Source organism: Macrotis lagotis, chromosome 1 (assembly GCF_037893015.1).
Source record: "Macrotis lagotis isolate mMagLag1 chromosome 1, bilby.v1.9.chrom.fasta, whole genome shotgun sequence".
NCBI classification, from domain to species: domain Eukaryota; kingdom Metazoa; phylum Chordata; class Mammalia; order Peramelemorphia; family Peramelidae; genus Macrotis; species Macrotis lagotis.
This window is the reverse complement of record NC_133658.1, coordinates 273,845,058-273,861,206: the sequence shown is the minus strand read 5'-3', so window position 1 is coordinate 273,861,206 and position 16,149 is coordinate 273,845,058. Positions and strand designations below refer to the sequence as shown.

At 39.8% G+C, this 16,149-nt stretch overlaps 1 protein-coding gene across 10 annotated transcripts in view; it reads left to right on the top strand.

Annotated features, from left to right (window-relative positions):
* The window catches only part of KCNQ2 (potassium voltage-gated channel subfamily Q member 2), a 129,857-nt gene that overhangs the window by 83,179 nt on the left and 30,529 nt on the right, over positions 1-16,149 (top strand). For 5 of the 10 annotated variants that reach the window (XM_074227474.1, XM_074227459.1, XM_074227456.1 and 2 more), the window contains exons 6-11: positions 2,242-2,352; positions 3,075-3,170; positions 7,377-7,471; positions 9,464-9,493; positions 14,072-14,140; positions 15,673-15,702. In XM_074227474.1, coding sequence (XP_074083575.1) covers positions 2,242-2,352; positions 3,075-3,170; positions 7,377-7,471; positions 9,464-9,493; positions 14,072-14,140; positions 15,673-15,702 — 431 coding nt within the window. The remainder of the gene's footprint in view (positions 1-2,241; positions 2,353-3,074; positions 3,171-7,376; positions 7,472-9,463; positions 9,494-14,071; positions 14,141-15,672; positions 15,703-16,149) is intronic. The other 5 variants (XM_074227453.1, XM_074227470.1, XM_074227464.1 and 2 more) reach the window with 2 other exon arrangements.

Genomic DNA, 16,149 nt, shown 5'->3' with positions numbered 1-16,149 from the left:
AAGGATCAAGTGAGGGTTTTTTGAGGACTGAAGAAAGACATGGTCATATTTGTAGACAGGAAGGAGACAGTCATTAGGGAGAGACTGAAGATTACTGAGAGTAGGGATACTAGTGGGAGCTATCTGCTAGAGAAGATGGAATGGAATAGAATCACTTATCAATACAGGCAAGGAAAAGGGTCACATCTTCCTATGAGACAAAGGTGCAGAAGAACATAGTGGTAGAAAGCATCAGGGTGACATGAGTTGAGCAGAAGAAAGGGGGGGGGTAACTCTTCGTGAATGGCCTCAATTTTTGTCAGTGAAATATGAGGCAAAATTCTTTATAGAAGGGTTGACGGGATTTGAGGAGAGATGAAAAGGTATAGAAAACCTCCTGTGGTGAGTGAACAATAATAGCTAGCATTTTTATAGCATTGTAAGGATTATAAAATATTCTATTTCTGTTACCTTGTTTGATCTTCACAACAACCTTGTTATTATCTCCATTTTATACAAGAAGAAACTGAGACTGAAAGGTAAAGTGACCGAGGATTACACAACTGGTGTCTAAAGCAGAATTTGAACTCAGCTCTTCTTGAGAGTTCGGTGTTCTATCCACTATGCTGCCTAGTTGCCTATTAGCCTATTGGTGTCCATATATACACACACATATTATACATAGATGGTATGATGGTCATTTGATGCTACTTCCCTGTTCTCTAAGGTGTGAAATGAGATGGATTCATTTGCAATTAGTTTGCCTGATGGGACATATCTGGAAGATGGATGGTGTTTTTAGAAAAAATTGAGTCTGGAAAAGAACATCAATGATGCTCATTGCAAGACATGGAACTTTACAGCCTTTCTGAAATCCTATCTTTCCTATCTCATTGTATTCCATAGTCTTTGGAAAAAAGGTGGTGTGTGTGTGTGTGTGTGTGTGTGTGTGTGTGTGTGTGTGTGTAATTCAATTTCTAGCCTATGATGATAGAAAAGTCTAAGGCATATGTCTTAAATAATGTGTCATGTGGAAGGTTGGTGTACTTTTAATGAGACCCTGTTTGGGTGTTTGGTGGTTTTTTCCCCTTAATATGAAACAAAGGCAGAAATTTGTGGTACAGAGAAATTTTTTTTCTCACTTTGTTTTAAAAAATCTGAATTCAACAAACACCAAATGAAACTAGCATTTCTTTATACAATGTTGAATTGTATATGAAAGAGAAGAAATTGTATATGATGGCGAATTTACTTTTTTCATAAGTATATATAATAAATTCAATATATACCTTTGAAAATTGTACTTTTTTCTATGATTCCTTCTGGTATCTTCTTTTTTGGAAGAAGATGAAAGGATAAACATTTATATAATACCTTTTATATGTTAGGCACTGTACTGAGTGCATTACAAATATTATTTCATTTGATCCTTATAACAACTTTGTTATGATGTGGATGTTATTCTTGTTTTATAGTTGAAGAAGCAGACAAATATGTTAAATGACTTGCCCAGGGTCATACAATAAGTTATGCCTGAAGTTGGATTTGAATTCCCATCTTCCTGACTCCAGACCTGGTGTTCTGCATATGTCCTTTCATGATAAAACAACAACAGCAAACTTAGAACACTGCTTTATTCTACCTTAGGGGAGGAAGAACACTTGTCTCACTCTGCCCTTCACATTAATTGAAAAAAAAGAAAATAGGGGCGGCTAGGTGGTGCAGTGAATAGAGCACCGGCCTTGGAGTCAGGAGTACCTGGCTTCAAATCTGACCTCAGACACTTAATAATTACCTAGCTGCATGGCCTTGGCCAAGCCACTTAACCCCATTGCCTTGAAAAATCTAAAAGAAAGAAAGAAAGAAAAGAACAGAAAATCCTTGTTACTTATATGCATAATTAAGCAAAACCACTTCCCATATCATCATATTATGAGCTCTTTAAATTCATTTCTCATATTATATTTTGAGTCCATTGCCTCTCTGACAAGAGGGATAGCATATTTCATCATGAATCCTTTGAAATCTTGACTGATCAAAGTTGTTTGCCTTACATTGTTGTTTTTATTATATCTATCTATCTATCTATCTATCTATCTATCTATATATATATATATATAGTTCTCCTACCTTTATTCACTTCACTCTGTATCAGTTCACATGAGTCATATCTGTAGAGAAATTTTTTCTGTTCTAAATTTGTTACCATATTTAGCAAATAGCCCTGAAAAAACTAGTTTGACTGCCTGTTTGTTGTTCCAGATTACTTTGACGACCATCGGGTATGGCGATAAATATCCCCAGACCTGGAATGGAAGACTCTTGGCTGCTACTTTCACTCTCATTGGAGTTTCCTTCTTTGCTCTCCCTGCCGTAAGTCATTTGCCTTTGTGCAAAGGAAATCTGTGGTTTCATTAGTGGTGGGGAACGTAATGGTAATGAAAACTCTCTCCATTGATAGGGCAGTGATACAGACTGGCAAGGTTTTTGTAACATACAACTTAAAGGGTTGTCTGAGAATGCTAGGAGGCTAAGTAATTTGCGGTCACACAGGTACTATGTTTCATGGTAGGATTTGAAACCCAGGTCTTTATAACTCTAAGGTGAACTTCTATCCACTGCCTTTTGAATAGAAATATAGATTAAAGTTCTGAGTATCATTTTATACCTCCAAAGTACCAGAATTTTAAGGCTTTTTGTTGATAATATTAATTTTGAACATTCTTTGAGCTAGTAATTTCCCATTACTTTAGAAGTTCTCTTCTCCCTAGGTCTCTTGCTATTCATTTTATACTAAAATGAGAACAGCTTTAATACTTCAGAGTTGATCAAATGAATTGCCATGCAATTTCCAAATAGTTTGACTTCTTCACATTTTATACTAAGAAGCCATTTTCAAACTCAGGTGGTTGTATTATTATATCAAGGAGTTCTGCTTAAGGAGATGAATGTGGACAGTTGAGGCATTTTGGAGACCGAGTAAGATGCATATTGAGCTACTAGAAAGGCAAAAGGCAGATGGAAACTTAGACATAGAATTGGAATTTTGAGAGCTCTTCTAACATACCCCATGATGATAAATCTCTGAATTTCAGGGCATTTTAGGTTCAGGGTTTGCTCTGAAGGTCCAAGAACAGCACCGTCAGAAGCACTTTGAGAAGAGACGAAATCCTGCAGCTGGCTTGATCCAGGTAATACCAGGGTTTCCCTGACATGCTGTTCCAGGTGCTTGGTCTGATCTCTATGAAGCTATAGGAGTAGAGTCTTGGTATGAATGAAAGGAGCAAAGAGATATGAACTCTTTAAATTGTCAGAAGCCTTAAGATTGGATCCCTTTGGAAGAAGCATGACAGATAAGTGGTATAGTAACAGGAGTGCTAGACTTGGAGTTAAGAGGACTTTAGTTTGAATCCTGTCTCAGAAACTTATTTACTAGTTATATGATCCTGGGCAAATCACTTTGTTCCCTCAGCTTTGGTTTCTTCATCTGTACAATGGGGAATATAGAACCTACCTTAGAGAGTTGTAAGGAAGTACTTTGCAAGCCTTAAACTGCCATATCAATGTTGGACCTAGAATTTCCTCAATATAGGGAAGTTCCTGGTGAAAAAATTCATACCACTATAAATTGACACCTTCTTGGCAATTTATTGTCTTGGAGAGTTGCCTGAGGTACAGAAGGGTTGAATGTAAATGACTTGCCCAGGATGCCATGGTTGGTCTGTTTCAGAGGTGGGACATAGACCCATTTTTTTCTTGATTCCAGGGCTAATTTGTTTTTCACTAACAAACACTATCTCTCCATTAAATTAGTATTACTATAAGCAGTAATAGGCAACATTTATGTAATTCTTTAAGATTTGTAAAGGACCATTCATTTATGTTATTTCATTTGATCTTCATAATAACTTCATAAGGAAGCACTCCCATTTTATAGCTGACTAAACTGGGGTTGACTGAAAGAGATTAAGTGATTTGTTATGCAGCTAATAAATATTTAATGTCAGATTTGAACACAAGACTTCCTGTATCCAAGTCCTGTACTCTATTCACTGTAAAAACTTGGATTTCTTAAGAATCTTTCTTCAAGCTCCCTTAGGGGTAATAAACTTACCCCGCCAATAGAGTTGGGAGTAAGGCTTAGCCTGACAAAGAAAAGACATCCAAATACTGTGATACTTTGAAGTGAAATTAATATTCCTAATATTCCTATGTTGCATTCATCTGCATTTGAGCCTGGTTCCTAGAGATGGAAAATGGAAGCATATCATAGAACACAATAGTCTTCTGCCCTTAAAAACTTCAAGTTGTGTGCTTCCTCCTTGGAAGTGAGGCTAAACTTGCCCTGATTATTTCTTACTCTTACCTTTTAATCATCACCCTTTTACACATGGTCCTAGGATACAGAACACATTCCAGTTTATGGTGGCCATTGAACCTCATCTCATTAGTGCTCGGATTGTATTCTCATGTTGCTTTAGTGTCTTGGGACCAGCAGAAATCTGAAACTGTCTGGGAAGAGGTTGAAAGTTCACAAAGGCACCTGATTCAGGTCCTGAATTAGTTTTGGGTAGAGATGGATAGGTAAAGGAAGTTCCCATTATGAAAATTTCAGATAAAGGTAGGAGAGGATATGCTTTCTTATTTCTATTATCTCTCTTCCATGTTGGGGTTTGGAGTTGTTTTGGCATAATTCAAGGTGGGAATAAATTGGACTGAGGGTCCAGGGATGGGAGACCAATGGTATTTTGGGGGAGTGTGTGGAATGTGCTAGACTGCGTAGGGGAATTGGAGCTGCCTTAAAATAAATGTATAAAAATCATCTCATGAATCCTGGCAGATGCTTTAAGTTGATCTGTGAAAATTCAGGCAGATTTAATCACTGCACAGTGCAAATAAAATCATCAAGTGGGTTGTGTTTTGCTTGACTTGATTTTGTACAAAGGAGATGAAGTTTATGTAGAAATTTTGCTGAGATCAGGGGTATTGGTAATGTAGATAGATGTCTACCCTAAGGAAACTTGAAAACTAGAAATGGAAAGGTTGGCACCTTATACTTACTACCATTATCCAGAATGCTCTCTTTCTCTGTAGTAAGTGTCATAGATGAGACAAAGTGAAGGAGAGTTAAATTGAAGGGTGATTTCTTAATTGAGTGAATTGCATTGAATTGAATTCAATGAGTCTCTCTGCTGTCCTGTCCTAGGGCATGAGGGTGGCAGATCTAGAGATAAGATGTGGTCTCTGCCTTGGGGAAATTCATAATCTAATTGCAGAAATAGAATTTCTGTACACAAAATGAAGAACGGAAAAAGGCACAGGATAACCAGGGACCAAAATATAGCACATAATCTGAGTGGGGTCAGGGATGGAATTGTTGCAGGAGAAATCAGGGAAGGCTCCTTGGAAGATATTGGACTTGAGGTGATCCCTGAATAATGAATAGGATTTGGATAGGAAGAGAAGTGAGATAAAGGAGAGAGAGCATTCCAGGTATATTTATGGGGAAAGACTGGGTACAAAGCCATTAATCCCAATGAATTGATCAAGAAGTTACTCCTTGGTCCTTTGACATTTTGGAAGGGGATAGGAACAGTCTTTCTAATCCTCTTACATCTTACCTCTCCTCTCACCCTATTCCTAATGTGCTCTTTGATGCAGTAATACTAGCACTCCATCACTAGACTCTGGATGTTTTCAGTGTCTATCTCCCATGCATTAAATATTCTTCTTCCTGTTTTTTTGCTGCCTGATTTCCATGGCTTCTTTCAAGTCCCTGTTAAAACCTCATCTTCCACAGGAATTTTTTCCCAATCCCTCTTTATTTCTCTCTGCTGATTATCTCCAATTTACCACACACGCACATACACACACACACACACACACACACACACACACACACACATATATATATATATATACATATACACACACACACACACACACACACACACATAATGCATCTTCTACCCCATTAGACTATGAACTTTTGGAGAGGATAGGCAATCTGTTGCCTTTCTTTGAATCTCCAGAACTTTTGGGCAACTCAGTAATGCAGAGAATAAATCAATGGCCTTGGAGTTAGAATGGGAGTTCCAATCCAGCCTCAGACACTTGATACTCACTAACTGTAAGGCCATTACGCAAATCACTTAATGCTGATTGACCCCCATCCAGGGCCATCTCTCCAATCATCCTGATTCACATATGGTCACTGGACCCAGATGGCTATGGAAGAGAAGTGAGGCTGGTGACTTAGCACAGCACCCCCCCCCCCCAACTCAAATCCAGTTCATATGCTTGCCATGGCATAACCTCCCTGATGTCATTCTCTTCGAGAATGAAGGACAAACATCATCAACATCATCATGTCTAGCACTTTATACACAATGCTTGGCCCATAGTAGGTGCTTAATATGCTTTTGTTTACTGGGTGACAGACTGAAATTGGCAAGACTTTCTTATTAGTTTGCTTGTATTCAGTAGAGAAAAGTCAATATGATTTTATTTTGCTATGTGCAAGGAGCTTCCCTGTACTTAAAGTAATGATAATAATTGATGTTTATAGAAAACTGTAAGACTTATAAAGCTGGAATATACCATCTCATTTTATAGTCATAAGATTCTTGTGAGGGAGATTATTCAAGTTGTCATACTATTTATATTTATACAGATTACACTATTATATCCATTTCAGAGGTGAGGAACCTGGGACCTTTCTCATGGTTTCACAGCTAATCAGTCTCTTGGTCAGCAAGCATTTACTATGTGTGCCAGGAACCATGACAAGCACTGGGGTTAAAAAGAAAGAAGAACTCAATTGAGTTCATATTTTAATGGGGGAGACAACATGCAAGTAACTATGTACCAAAATCCAAAATGTATAAATGAGAAGTAATCTTTGAGGAGAAAGCACTGGGAAGAAGGTGAAGAAATAAGGAAAAGCTTCTTGTGGAAGATACAGTTTGTGATGAAGTCAAAAGGTAGAGGTGAGAAGGGAGAACATCCCAGATATGGGGACAGCCAGTGAAAAGGTATCTAGTGGGGAGTATTGCTTTGAGAAAGAAGACTGATGTTGAAACACAGAGAATGGGGACATACTGATAAGTGCTAGATGTGGGATTCAAACCTGTATTTTTTTCTGATTTGAGATTCAATGCTCCATGATGCCATGCTACCTCTTAAAGGAGAGAGAGATTCTTGGTCTACTATTAAATAGCCATGTGCTATCAGGCAAGTTCAATCATTTCTCTCACAGTCTGTTTATCTATAAAATGAAGGGATTTGACTAGATTGGATGAGCTTTCTTTCACATTGTCTGATTTATATTTTAACTGTGACCTATGATGTTTGGCTCATGAATGTCCTTTCTCTGCTTTCCACACCTTTGACTCTAGTCTGCTTGGAGATTCTATGCCACCAACCTCTCTCGGACAGACCTCCATTCAACCTGGCAATACTATGAGCGCACAGTCACCGTTCCCATGTACAGGTACCATCATTAAATCCTGTCCTTGCTGCCCTTCTCCCATAGGGAGTAAAAGTCCTGTGAGGCTTTTCACCTCCCAGGTGTTTTGGGGCTAGAGTCCTTAGACAGCCTCCTTGTGGTGTTGCATTATTTTTCAATTTGTCCTTAACTCTGTTATTTTGTTTCTGTTTTTATTTTTATTTTCATTAAAAAGTGCATATGTTTTAAGAATTCTCTGTGTAAGTTCCATGGTATTGATTTTGTTCTTTGCTTATATTGTCGCAGTTGTTTTCACCTTTATTTCTCTGCCCCCGTTTTCTTTTGTTGTCGTTTTCTTCACTGTTAGTTGCATTGTGTTGTGGGCTGCCTTGGCAGCATGAGAAGAAAGATCCCCCCTCTCCCCAGAGAGCTGCCCTGGAATGGAGGTAATGTTCTTCAGCCTAGTCCACATTGGTGCTGAATTGTGTTCTCTGCCACATATGTGAACTGCCCACTCTGGACCTTTTGCCTCTTGACCCTTTTACCTTCCTCATCAAAAGGGGGGGGTATCTCTCTTTGCCTAATCTGGGATTGTGGTGGGAGGGCTTCTATTGAGATGGTTTGGCTTTAAAACTAGATTTCTTCCATTTCTTACAATTCCATCTCTTGGAGAGGGGAAGATGGCTAGGATGTCTGGGGAGAATTCCCTTGACTATTACTTACAGGGATCAATGAGACCATCTGGTGTCTTGGGTTTGAGCCCATATATGTTTGGAGTCTGAAATCTACTCAGAAGGAATGTTATACCAGGATGGGCCCCAGTCCAACTTTCTTGAATGGAAAACACAGACATAGATATAAGACATACAAACACAAATACACATATATAACCTCCAGAAGAGGATTGTTCAGGACAGAAAATGGAAGAAAAAAGGTAGAAAAATAATTTAACAGTACCCCTTAATTTTGAATTATTAGAACCAACAATACAAGCAGGTCACCTAATTGATCTCCCTGGAAAATTACCAGGAACTCGATCTCTCTCATCTATTTTGGCCCCATTTTGTAACTGGAACAGGCAGCAACATTAGTCTCAGAGCTGGTTCTGTTTCTTTGGGTTGGAAATGATGGTATTCCTTGAGGAATCCAAACAGTAGTTCTTGGAACCCACCATTCACCTTCCTGTCCCTAGGCTGACTTGAAGTAGTGTTTCATTTTGATTGGTTGTAGGATTGGAATAGGCACATAATTATAACTTCTCTACAAACAACTGGTGAGTAAGTGATTTAAAATAATCAAATATGTTCCTTGCATTAGCAAGAATTTCTCAAATATCCTGCTGTCTCCCTGGGGCTCACTGCTAGTTGAGCCTTAAAAACAAGGTGTGTGCAAATATTTGTGGGGATTGCCTAACATTAGAGATGGATGGTAAGACTCCTAGAAGCTCAGTTTCTTCAAAATATGGGTGTAAATTTTGAATTATTAGACATAACAAATACCAGCAGGCTACCTAGTTGAACACCCTGAAAAGGGATAAAAGAAAATGGAAAAGGATCTATTATTGACTTTTTTTTCTCTTTGAGAGTTAGGGGCCTAGTGTCTAATATCTTCTAGAGTATATAGTTCTTCTTTCATAGGGTAACAGGAACTCATCACACACCAAGAACCTGGGCCCTTTGGGCTACAGTTTACTGCCTCCAGTTGTGTAGGTGCCTGTGTTTACCCCATGGACTAATTTTCTTTGTTCTGTTCTTTCCCTCCTCCCCACTTTTCCCTGACTTTCTTCTTATTATTCCATTCTCTCTCTTTCCTTCTCCCTTCCTCTATTTCTTTCTCTCTCATTTTAATTCCTTCTTCCTACCCTCCCTCCATTCTTCTGTTCCTTCCTCTTACCTCCCTTCCTCCCTCCTCTTCCTTCCTTCCTTCCTCCTTCTCCTTCCTTCCTTCCTTCCTTCCTTCCTTCCTTCCTTCCTTCCTTCCTTCCTTCCTTCCTTCTTTCTTTCTCTGTCTCTTTTGGTGTGAAAACACTTGAAAAAGCTCGCAAACACAAACTTACGGGGCCTCCAGGTATGAAGTGCATGTGAATCTGAAAGCTGTGTGTGGTGTTATTTCTTGTTCTTCGTTTGGGACTATAACAAGTTGAGGCTTTTGGGGGAAAAAACCCCAAAACAAACCACTGCATAAAGGATAGTGGGCCAACCTACCCCCCCTACTAACAGCCTGCAGAGCTAATTCCATGCAGCTTCATAAACCCCTCCTTGTGGCTTGGCACAAGTCTTGGGAGAAATGATGGTGGAAAGAAGGAAAATGGAGATAACCGTGGTTTGCTCAACCTCCATGGTAACAAACACAGATTACACACACCTTAGAATGGATGTGCAGAGAACCTCCTCTTCCATATTCTTCACATTTCTTTCTGCTAATTCCTGAATCATTGCTTATTCTCCTACGATTTATATTCCTATTTCTTAACCTTTCTCTGCTTCTTCTTGTCCTTTTCCTCCTTGACCTACCCTCTCCCATTGCTCTTGGTATTTTCCCTCCTTCTGATGTTTCTTCCAATCCTTTCTTCCTATTTCCAGTTCTCAACCCCTCATTTTTTGTTAACTGCTGCCCCTTCTCCTGGTTGTAGACTGCTCCATGGATCAGAGGCCAATTTGCCAGGACTCCTACTCTGAATTATGAAGAAAGACGTAGGGATCATTTTTCCTCCAAAGCTGAACAATTGTGACAGAAACAAGAGACATAAAGCTGAAATATTTCCTCATACTAGCCTCCTCTAGAAATGCATATCATCACTAGACTTCTGTATAGCTTCCTGATATGGGAGGTGGGAAATAGGGTTAGACCTGGCCATATCTGTTGGCAGAGGGAATTTCACGTTTTGATGTAAAAAGTTCTCTGTATGCTTAGGGGGTGTGGTGGTGTACATATAGAGATATATTGAAAAACCAGGCCTCATAGTGAGTGCCAGGCCTGGTAAGTTATAAATACATTGACTAAAATAGCAAATATCTTATTATATTGTAGGGTCACATTCTAAAGCAGAGGTAAGATACTTTTTTTCCTGCTAAGAGTCATTTGGATATTTATAATAACATAATTCGTGGACCATACAAAATTATCAACTTAAAAATTAGCCTTTTATCTTTGGTCAATCATTTAATTTATGCACCCCTAAAAATCTCCTAGATTTATTGAATTATGAGTTCCTTCTGTGATTGCTGTGGCAGCACCAGTCCAATCGATCTAGGTCATGGGCTTGATGTTTCCCTGACACTGTTTTAAGGGGAACAAGGCCAAAGAAGCCTAAAGGAATACTCATTTCAGAAAATGCTTTTCCTGTCATAGCAATTTGGGCCTTGAAATCTCAGAGACTTCATATAGAGGTGGAAAAGCTAGGGAAGGGAGATTCATGTTTCTTCTCCCAGATAGGAGCTGGTGTTATTTTAGCCTCCCAGGATGGATAGTTCTCCTGACTAGGAACATAAGTTTTAGGTTACTTTCTGGTCATAGGCCTCATCTGATTTAGTAGCTTTAGTGATTAGCAAAGTCATGTGCATCACCTGTGCTGCATAATGATATGGACTGGGAAATTCTTCTGGAGAAACCTGAAGTGGTCTTATACTTTTCCCTTTAGCAAAATTAAAAGGAAAGGCAAAGTGAACCAGATTTGTCATGACGGGGACACAGATAGAGTTCCCCAGCCCTTGATCTGGGCAATGTTACACACATAGCTTGTCTACCTTCTGCTGACCAAGAAAGCTCTGTTGGGTGAGATTTCAGTCTTGGGTGATAAAGTCTCCTTTAAAGCTCTAAAGCTGGTATAGTGAATGTGGACTCTCCTTGTGCTATTTCTTAAGCATGAGCCCAATAGCACTGTGAGATGCCCCAGATGTGCCCTGTGGGCACCTTGGGAGACCTAATTGGCCTTGTCAAATGGAGTCAGCTGCCCCACTGCCCACTGGACCCTTACCTCTCTGTGACCAGTAACTGTTCTGTTTCCTTTGGGTATTATACCCTTAACTCTTCATCCTTGTCCTACCCACCCTTCCCAGCTCCCTAAATTTCTCATTGCTCTTTCATCCACCTTAAGACATGATCCATTTAGGAAAAACACTCAGGACTCTCATGACAAGTGATGGTGGTGATGGTGTGTGTGTATGTGTTCGCATGTGTTGCACATGCTATTTGCCTTCCTTGATCCTTCTGTTTTGTGATGGTGTTGTCTCTGTGTCTCAGGCATGACTTTCCTCTGACCTTGGCTCTGAGGTGCTTTTGTATTGTGTTTTTTAACCCAGTGTGAATGTGTGTTGTGAACATGTGAATGTGTGTGTGTGTGGTGGCACAAGGGTGGGATACTGACTCGTCTCTTGCTCCTTTTCCCATCTGTGGTGAATGCTTACAGTTGGTGTTGGGGAATTGGGGATGAATGGGATTGGAGGAGATTGGGTCTGTATGATGAAGAAACAGGGAAGGATAACACAGATTGCAACTGAGCTCCCCCCTCTTCGGCAGCAGCCACGTAACTATGCCCTCAGCATGAGCTGTACCTCTAAGTGCCGTGGCCAGGCCTTTCTGCTTAGCTGCCCTCCACTGGCTGGAGCTCACCTCCTGCTGCAAGGAAGGGTACCCTTCAGGGAAGAGAGAGAGAAAGCCCAGTTAGCATGTGGGGGCCCAGGTACAGGAACACCCAAGACTTGGGAGTCCCCAGTCTGGGAAGAGGCCAAGCTTGAACTTGAATCAGACTAAGTGGTGGCTGGCATGAGCGAATTAGAATCTTGGTCTCTGGGTCTGGGATGGCATGTTTATAGAATGACTCAGACAATTTCATCATGAACTTCTTGGAGACCTTCCTAGGTAGAGCCCTAATTTAGGGACTGCTCTTGTTATATAGGAGAGAAGAAGGAGTTAGGATTCCGAAAGCAGCTATGGAACCTCAGTTTTTCCCATTGCTACCATGATGCTTTAAAACTATGTCTGAGAGTCAACAACCCATGTACATTATTCTCTGTCTTCAAAGGAAGGTGTCTGGCAAATCTAGGATATGATCTGATCTTTTTAGTGAAAGGGGAAAAATCTAAAGGGCAGAGTGGTACAATAGAAGAAGTCCAGGTTTTGGTATAAAAGGACATGGGTTCAAATTCTAGATTTTCCACTTGTTATCTATGGATTAGTTCTACCAGCTACCTGGGCTTCAGTTTTCTCATCAGTAAAATAAGGGAAGTGAGATAGGATGATGTCCAAGGTCTCTATAAGTCCTTCATATATGACCCTAAGGTTCTAGGAGTTAGGAAAGTCTTAAGTTTTTCCTTTTGAGATTAGAAAATCAAACTCTTGGAAATCCTTTACTCTACAACTTTCAGATATTGAAGTTATACCTTACATAGAGTGCTAGACTTAGAGTTGGAAACCTGAGTTCAAATTCTGACTCAGTCACTTATTACTTATGACCCTTTGTAAACCTCAGTTTCTAACTTTGTAAATTAGGTGATCTGTTTGTGAGAAGAGGTCCTGAGAAGGGGTAACTAAGCCAAGCAAATTAGCCAGTAATTGCAATTCCAATTGCCCTTTTGGAAACTAAACTTTTGTTGTTACTTCTGTCTTAAAATTGAAACCACCAATGAAATAGGAGAAAGGACAGACAATAGGATATTTAAGTCTCATCTGCTGTTGCTAGTCCCTGGTGTTTTCTGTCTTCTACAGTATCCATGGGGCTGGCAGGTTTCCAAAGAGAATTTTTTTTTTTAATGAGACATCTCTGGTCCTCCTTTTTTAGTCTTTAGGAACTTCCCTCTCTGCCACTAGCTTTTCCAAGACACTCTTGTCTTCAACAAAAGGATCCAAGTTTAGATAAAAGTCACATGACCAGCACTTAAGAAAAAGAAATCATGCTTGACTCCTGCGGTTTCCTTAGATTTAATCAATTAATCATCCTCATTTGCAATGTCAATAGAGTCTGTCTTTCCATCTTCTGCATTTATGCACTATTGCAGCTACCCTAATTGAGGCTCTTTCCCTTTCATACTAAGACTACTTCACTAGCCTCCTAAATGTTTGTTTCCCTACTTTCAATCTTTCCCTTTACTATCTATTCTGGACATACATAGTCTGGTTGCTCTCTTTCTAAATACTGATTTTTTTTTTCATGTCACTTACCTGTTTAAAAACCTTCAGTGGCTCTCTATGATAAGTCAGAGCAGTGTAGTAGAAAGAACCCAGAAGTGGAAATCAGAAGATACAGTTCTGAGCCTTATCTCTACTGCTAAATAGCTGTGTGGCCATGGGTAATTCACAATTTCTTTTAGGTCTCAATTTGTTTATCTGTAAAATGATGGTGTTGGACTATGTCTAAGTTTCTTCCAAAGCTTTTAACTTTTTGTTAATCCTCTGTAAACAGATTGGTGGGAAGCACAGAAGGTCATTGCTCCTCAGTAGGTTAGGACTGGGGTCATAAAAAGGAGGTTTTTCTCTCTCTCTTCTGCCAAAGTCAAAACCATTTTAGGGTGACTTTTGAGCACTTAAGTCAAACTACTCATTTTTAAAGATGATACTTGTGGGAGAAGTAGTTGAAAAGTTCTTTTGAGAGATACTGGGTTAATCTGATTGAAAACCTAACTCTTTTTCTCCTTTTCTGTACTCCAGACTGATTCCACCTCTCAACCAACTGGAACTTCTCCGAAACCTCAAGAGCAAATCTGGACTCACTTTCAGGTCAGCAGCCAAATGGTCAAAACTCTGGGGAAAACTGTTTGATAAGATGTATTTCTTTGTGCCTGTATCTGTCTCTTTCCTACTGGCCTTTCTGTCTGTACTCGCTGTAGTTCTTCATGTATCTGAATTTCTCTACAATTATTCTTTTATTTGTGATTTTTTTCCTTCCAGTCTTACAAACAATACAACTCTCTCTTCATTTAGCCCTCTTTGATATCCTAAAAGTAGGACAACTCATTAGCTATGCAAGAGTTGGCAGGGGGTGAATTAGATAGTTTCTGAGTCTCCTCAGCCTAGAGTTCTATGATTTGCTTACTCATAGCATCTGTTTGGAAAGTTCTTTCTTTTAAGAAATTGACTTTGAGGAAATCAGAGGATTAGGGAGAATGTTAGAATGTGATACTCCACTTTAAGGTGGCTAAATACCTTAACACCCTTCTTTATTAAACTATAGATGACATCACTGTAGGCAATTTCATCAAGACATTTTAGTTCTGCCTCTTGCTCCAGCTAACTCAAAGTGCTGCTGTAATTGAGGAGGCAGGACAGTTTAGCTATGGGGACAAGGAAGACAGTAGCTAATGCCAAAGCCCCTGTCCCACTCTGAGGTTATCTATAAATCTAAGAGGAGCTTTGGGAATTGATTTTTGTGTGATATTCCCTCTGTATTTGTATTCATTTGTGTTTTCCATTCTTGGGGTAAAACCTTTGTATATTGATAAGACAAGTTGCTTGAAGTCTTAAGTAGAAAATGCTCCCAAATCTGAGCAATGATGATTCTGTCTAATGAGGTCAGTGGCAGTTGTTTCTCTGAATCACCTTCTGCCCCTGACAGCCCTTCCCCTTTCTCTCAGGTATGTCTGGGTCTTGAATTCCAGGGAGCCTGTGTGGGACCCCAGCATCAATTCATCTAGACTTTGTCTGGGGGGGGGGTCTATGGTTTGGGGTGGGGGTTACTATGAAGGAAAATGAAGGTGACCTGGATTAGTACAAGAAGCAGGAATACTAAAACCCCATCTCCAGGTTTGTATCTTAGCACTCCTTTAGGCTTGGCTGAGGTATGAGCTAGTTTGATATGCTGGACAGAAAGAATGGCAAAATCTGGCAATGAATGGGTGGTTGAATAGCCTTATAACAGCTATTTCTAATATCTCCCTCATGAGCACATTTGAACTGAGTAACACTGACAGAGAAGAAACCAGGATCAGTCTCTTCCTTTTAAGTTTAATCCTGTGGAAAATGTGGGAATTTGAGTTAGCAGGACTAGATTAGAAATAGGGTTGGGTTTCTGGGTAAAGTGCCTTTTTAATTTCTTATTGGGAAGGCAATGAAAATAACTAATCCAGTTGACTCCTTCAGAATGAAATACTGGGTGGAGTGGGAGATGGGGAAGGGGTGGGCCCAATAGGCTAGAGTTGTCTTCTTCAGGAGGGTTACTGGTCATTGGGTGGATGCTTGTTGTACATGGGGAGAGAGTTTTCAGTTCTTTCTTTTGAACACATCTACTAATTCATTGTTACTTCTATTTAAAGGAAAGAACCTCAGCCTGAGCCATCACCAAGGTCTGTATATCTCCTGCCTTCCATGCTCTATTTGGTATATTGCTCTGTTGTGTGTGTATTTATATATATTTACCTCTAGCCCTCTTTTCCGTCTGTGGTGTATTCAGCCAAAGGGAACTGAGTATCATGGACAGAACAATCTTTCTGTGTGCGCTTCTCACTGTGTGGTTTGTGGGTGTCTGTGTGACTATGCCTGTGTGTCCGTCTTCTGTATCACATGCACAGTGGTGATGTTGGTCCTTAAATCACTTTTTCTTTCTTTTGACTGTTTCTCCTCAATGTACTCTGGAATTATTTTGTGGTTCTGTGGATGGGGACCTCTGGGGATAGCTGATGGCAGATTGCACATTGCTTTTCAGGGTCACCTCTCCCACCATTGTTGTAAAAAGGTTTCTAGTCTAACTTGCTACTACACATGACCTGAGGCAGAGCTTTCCAACCAGAATG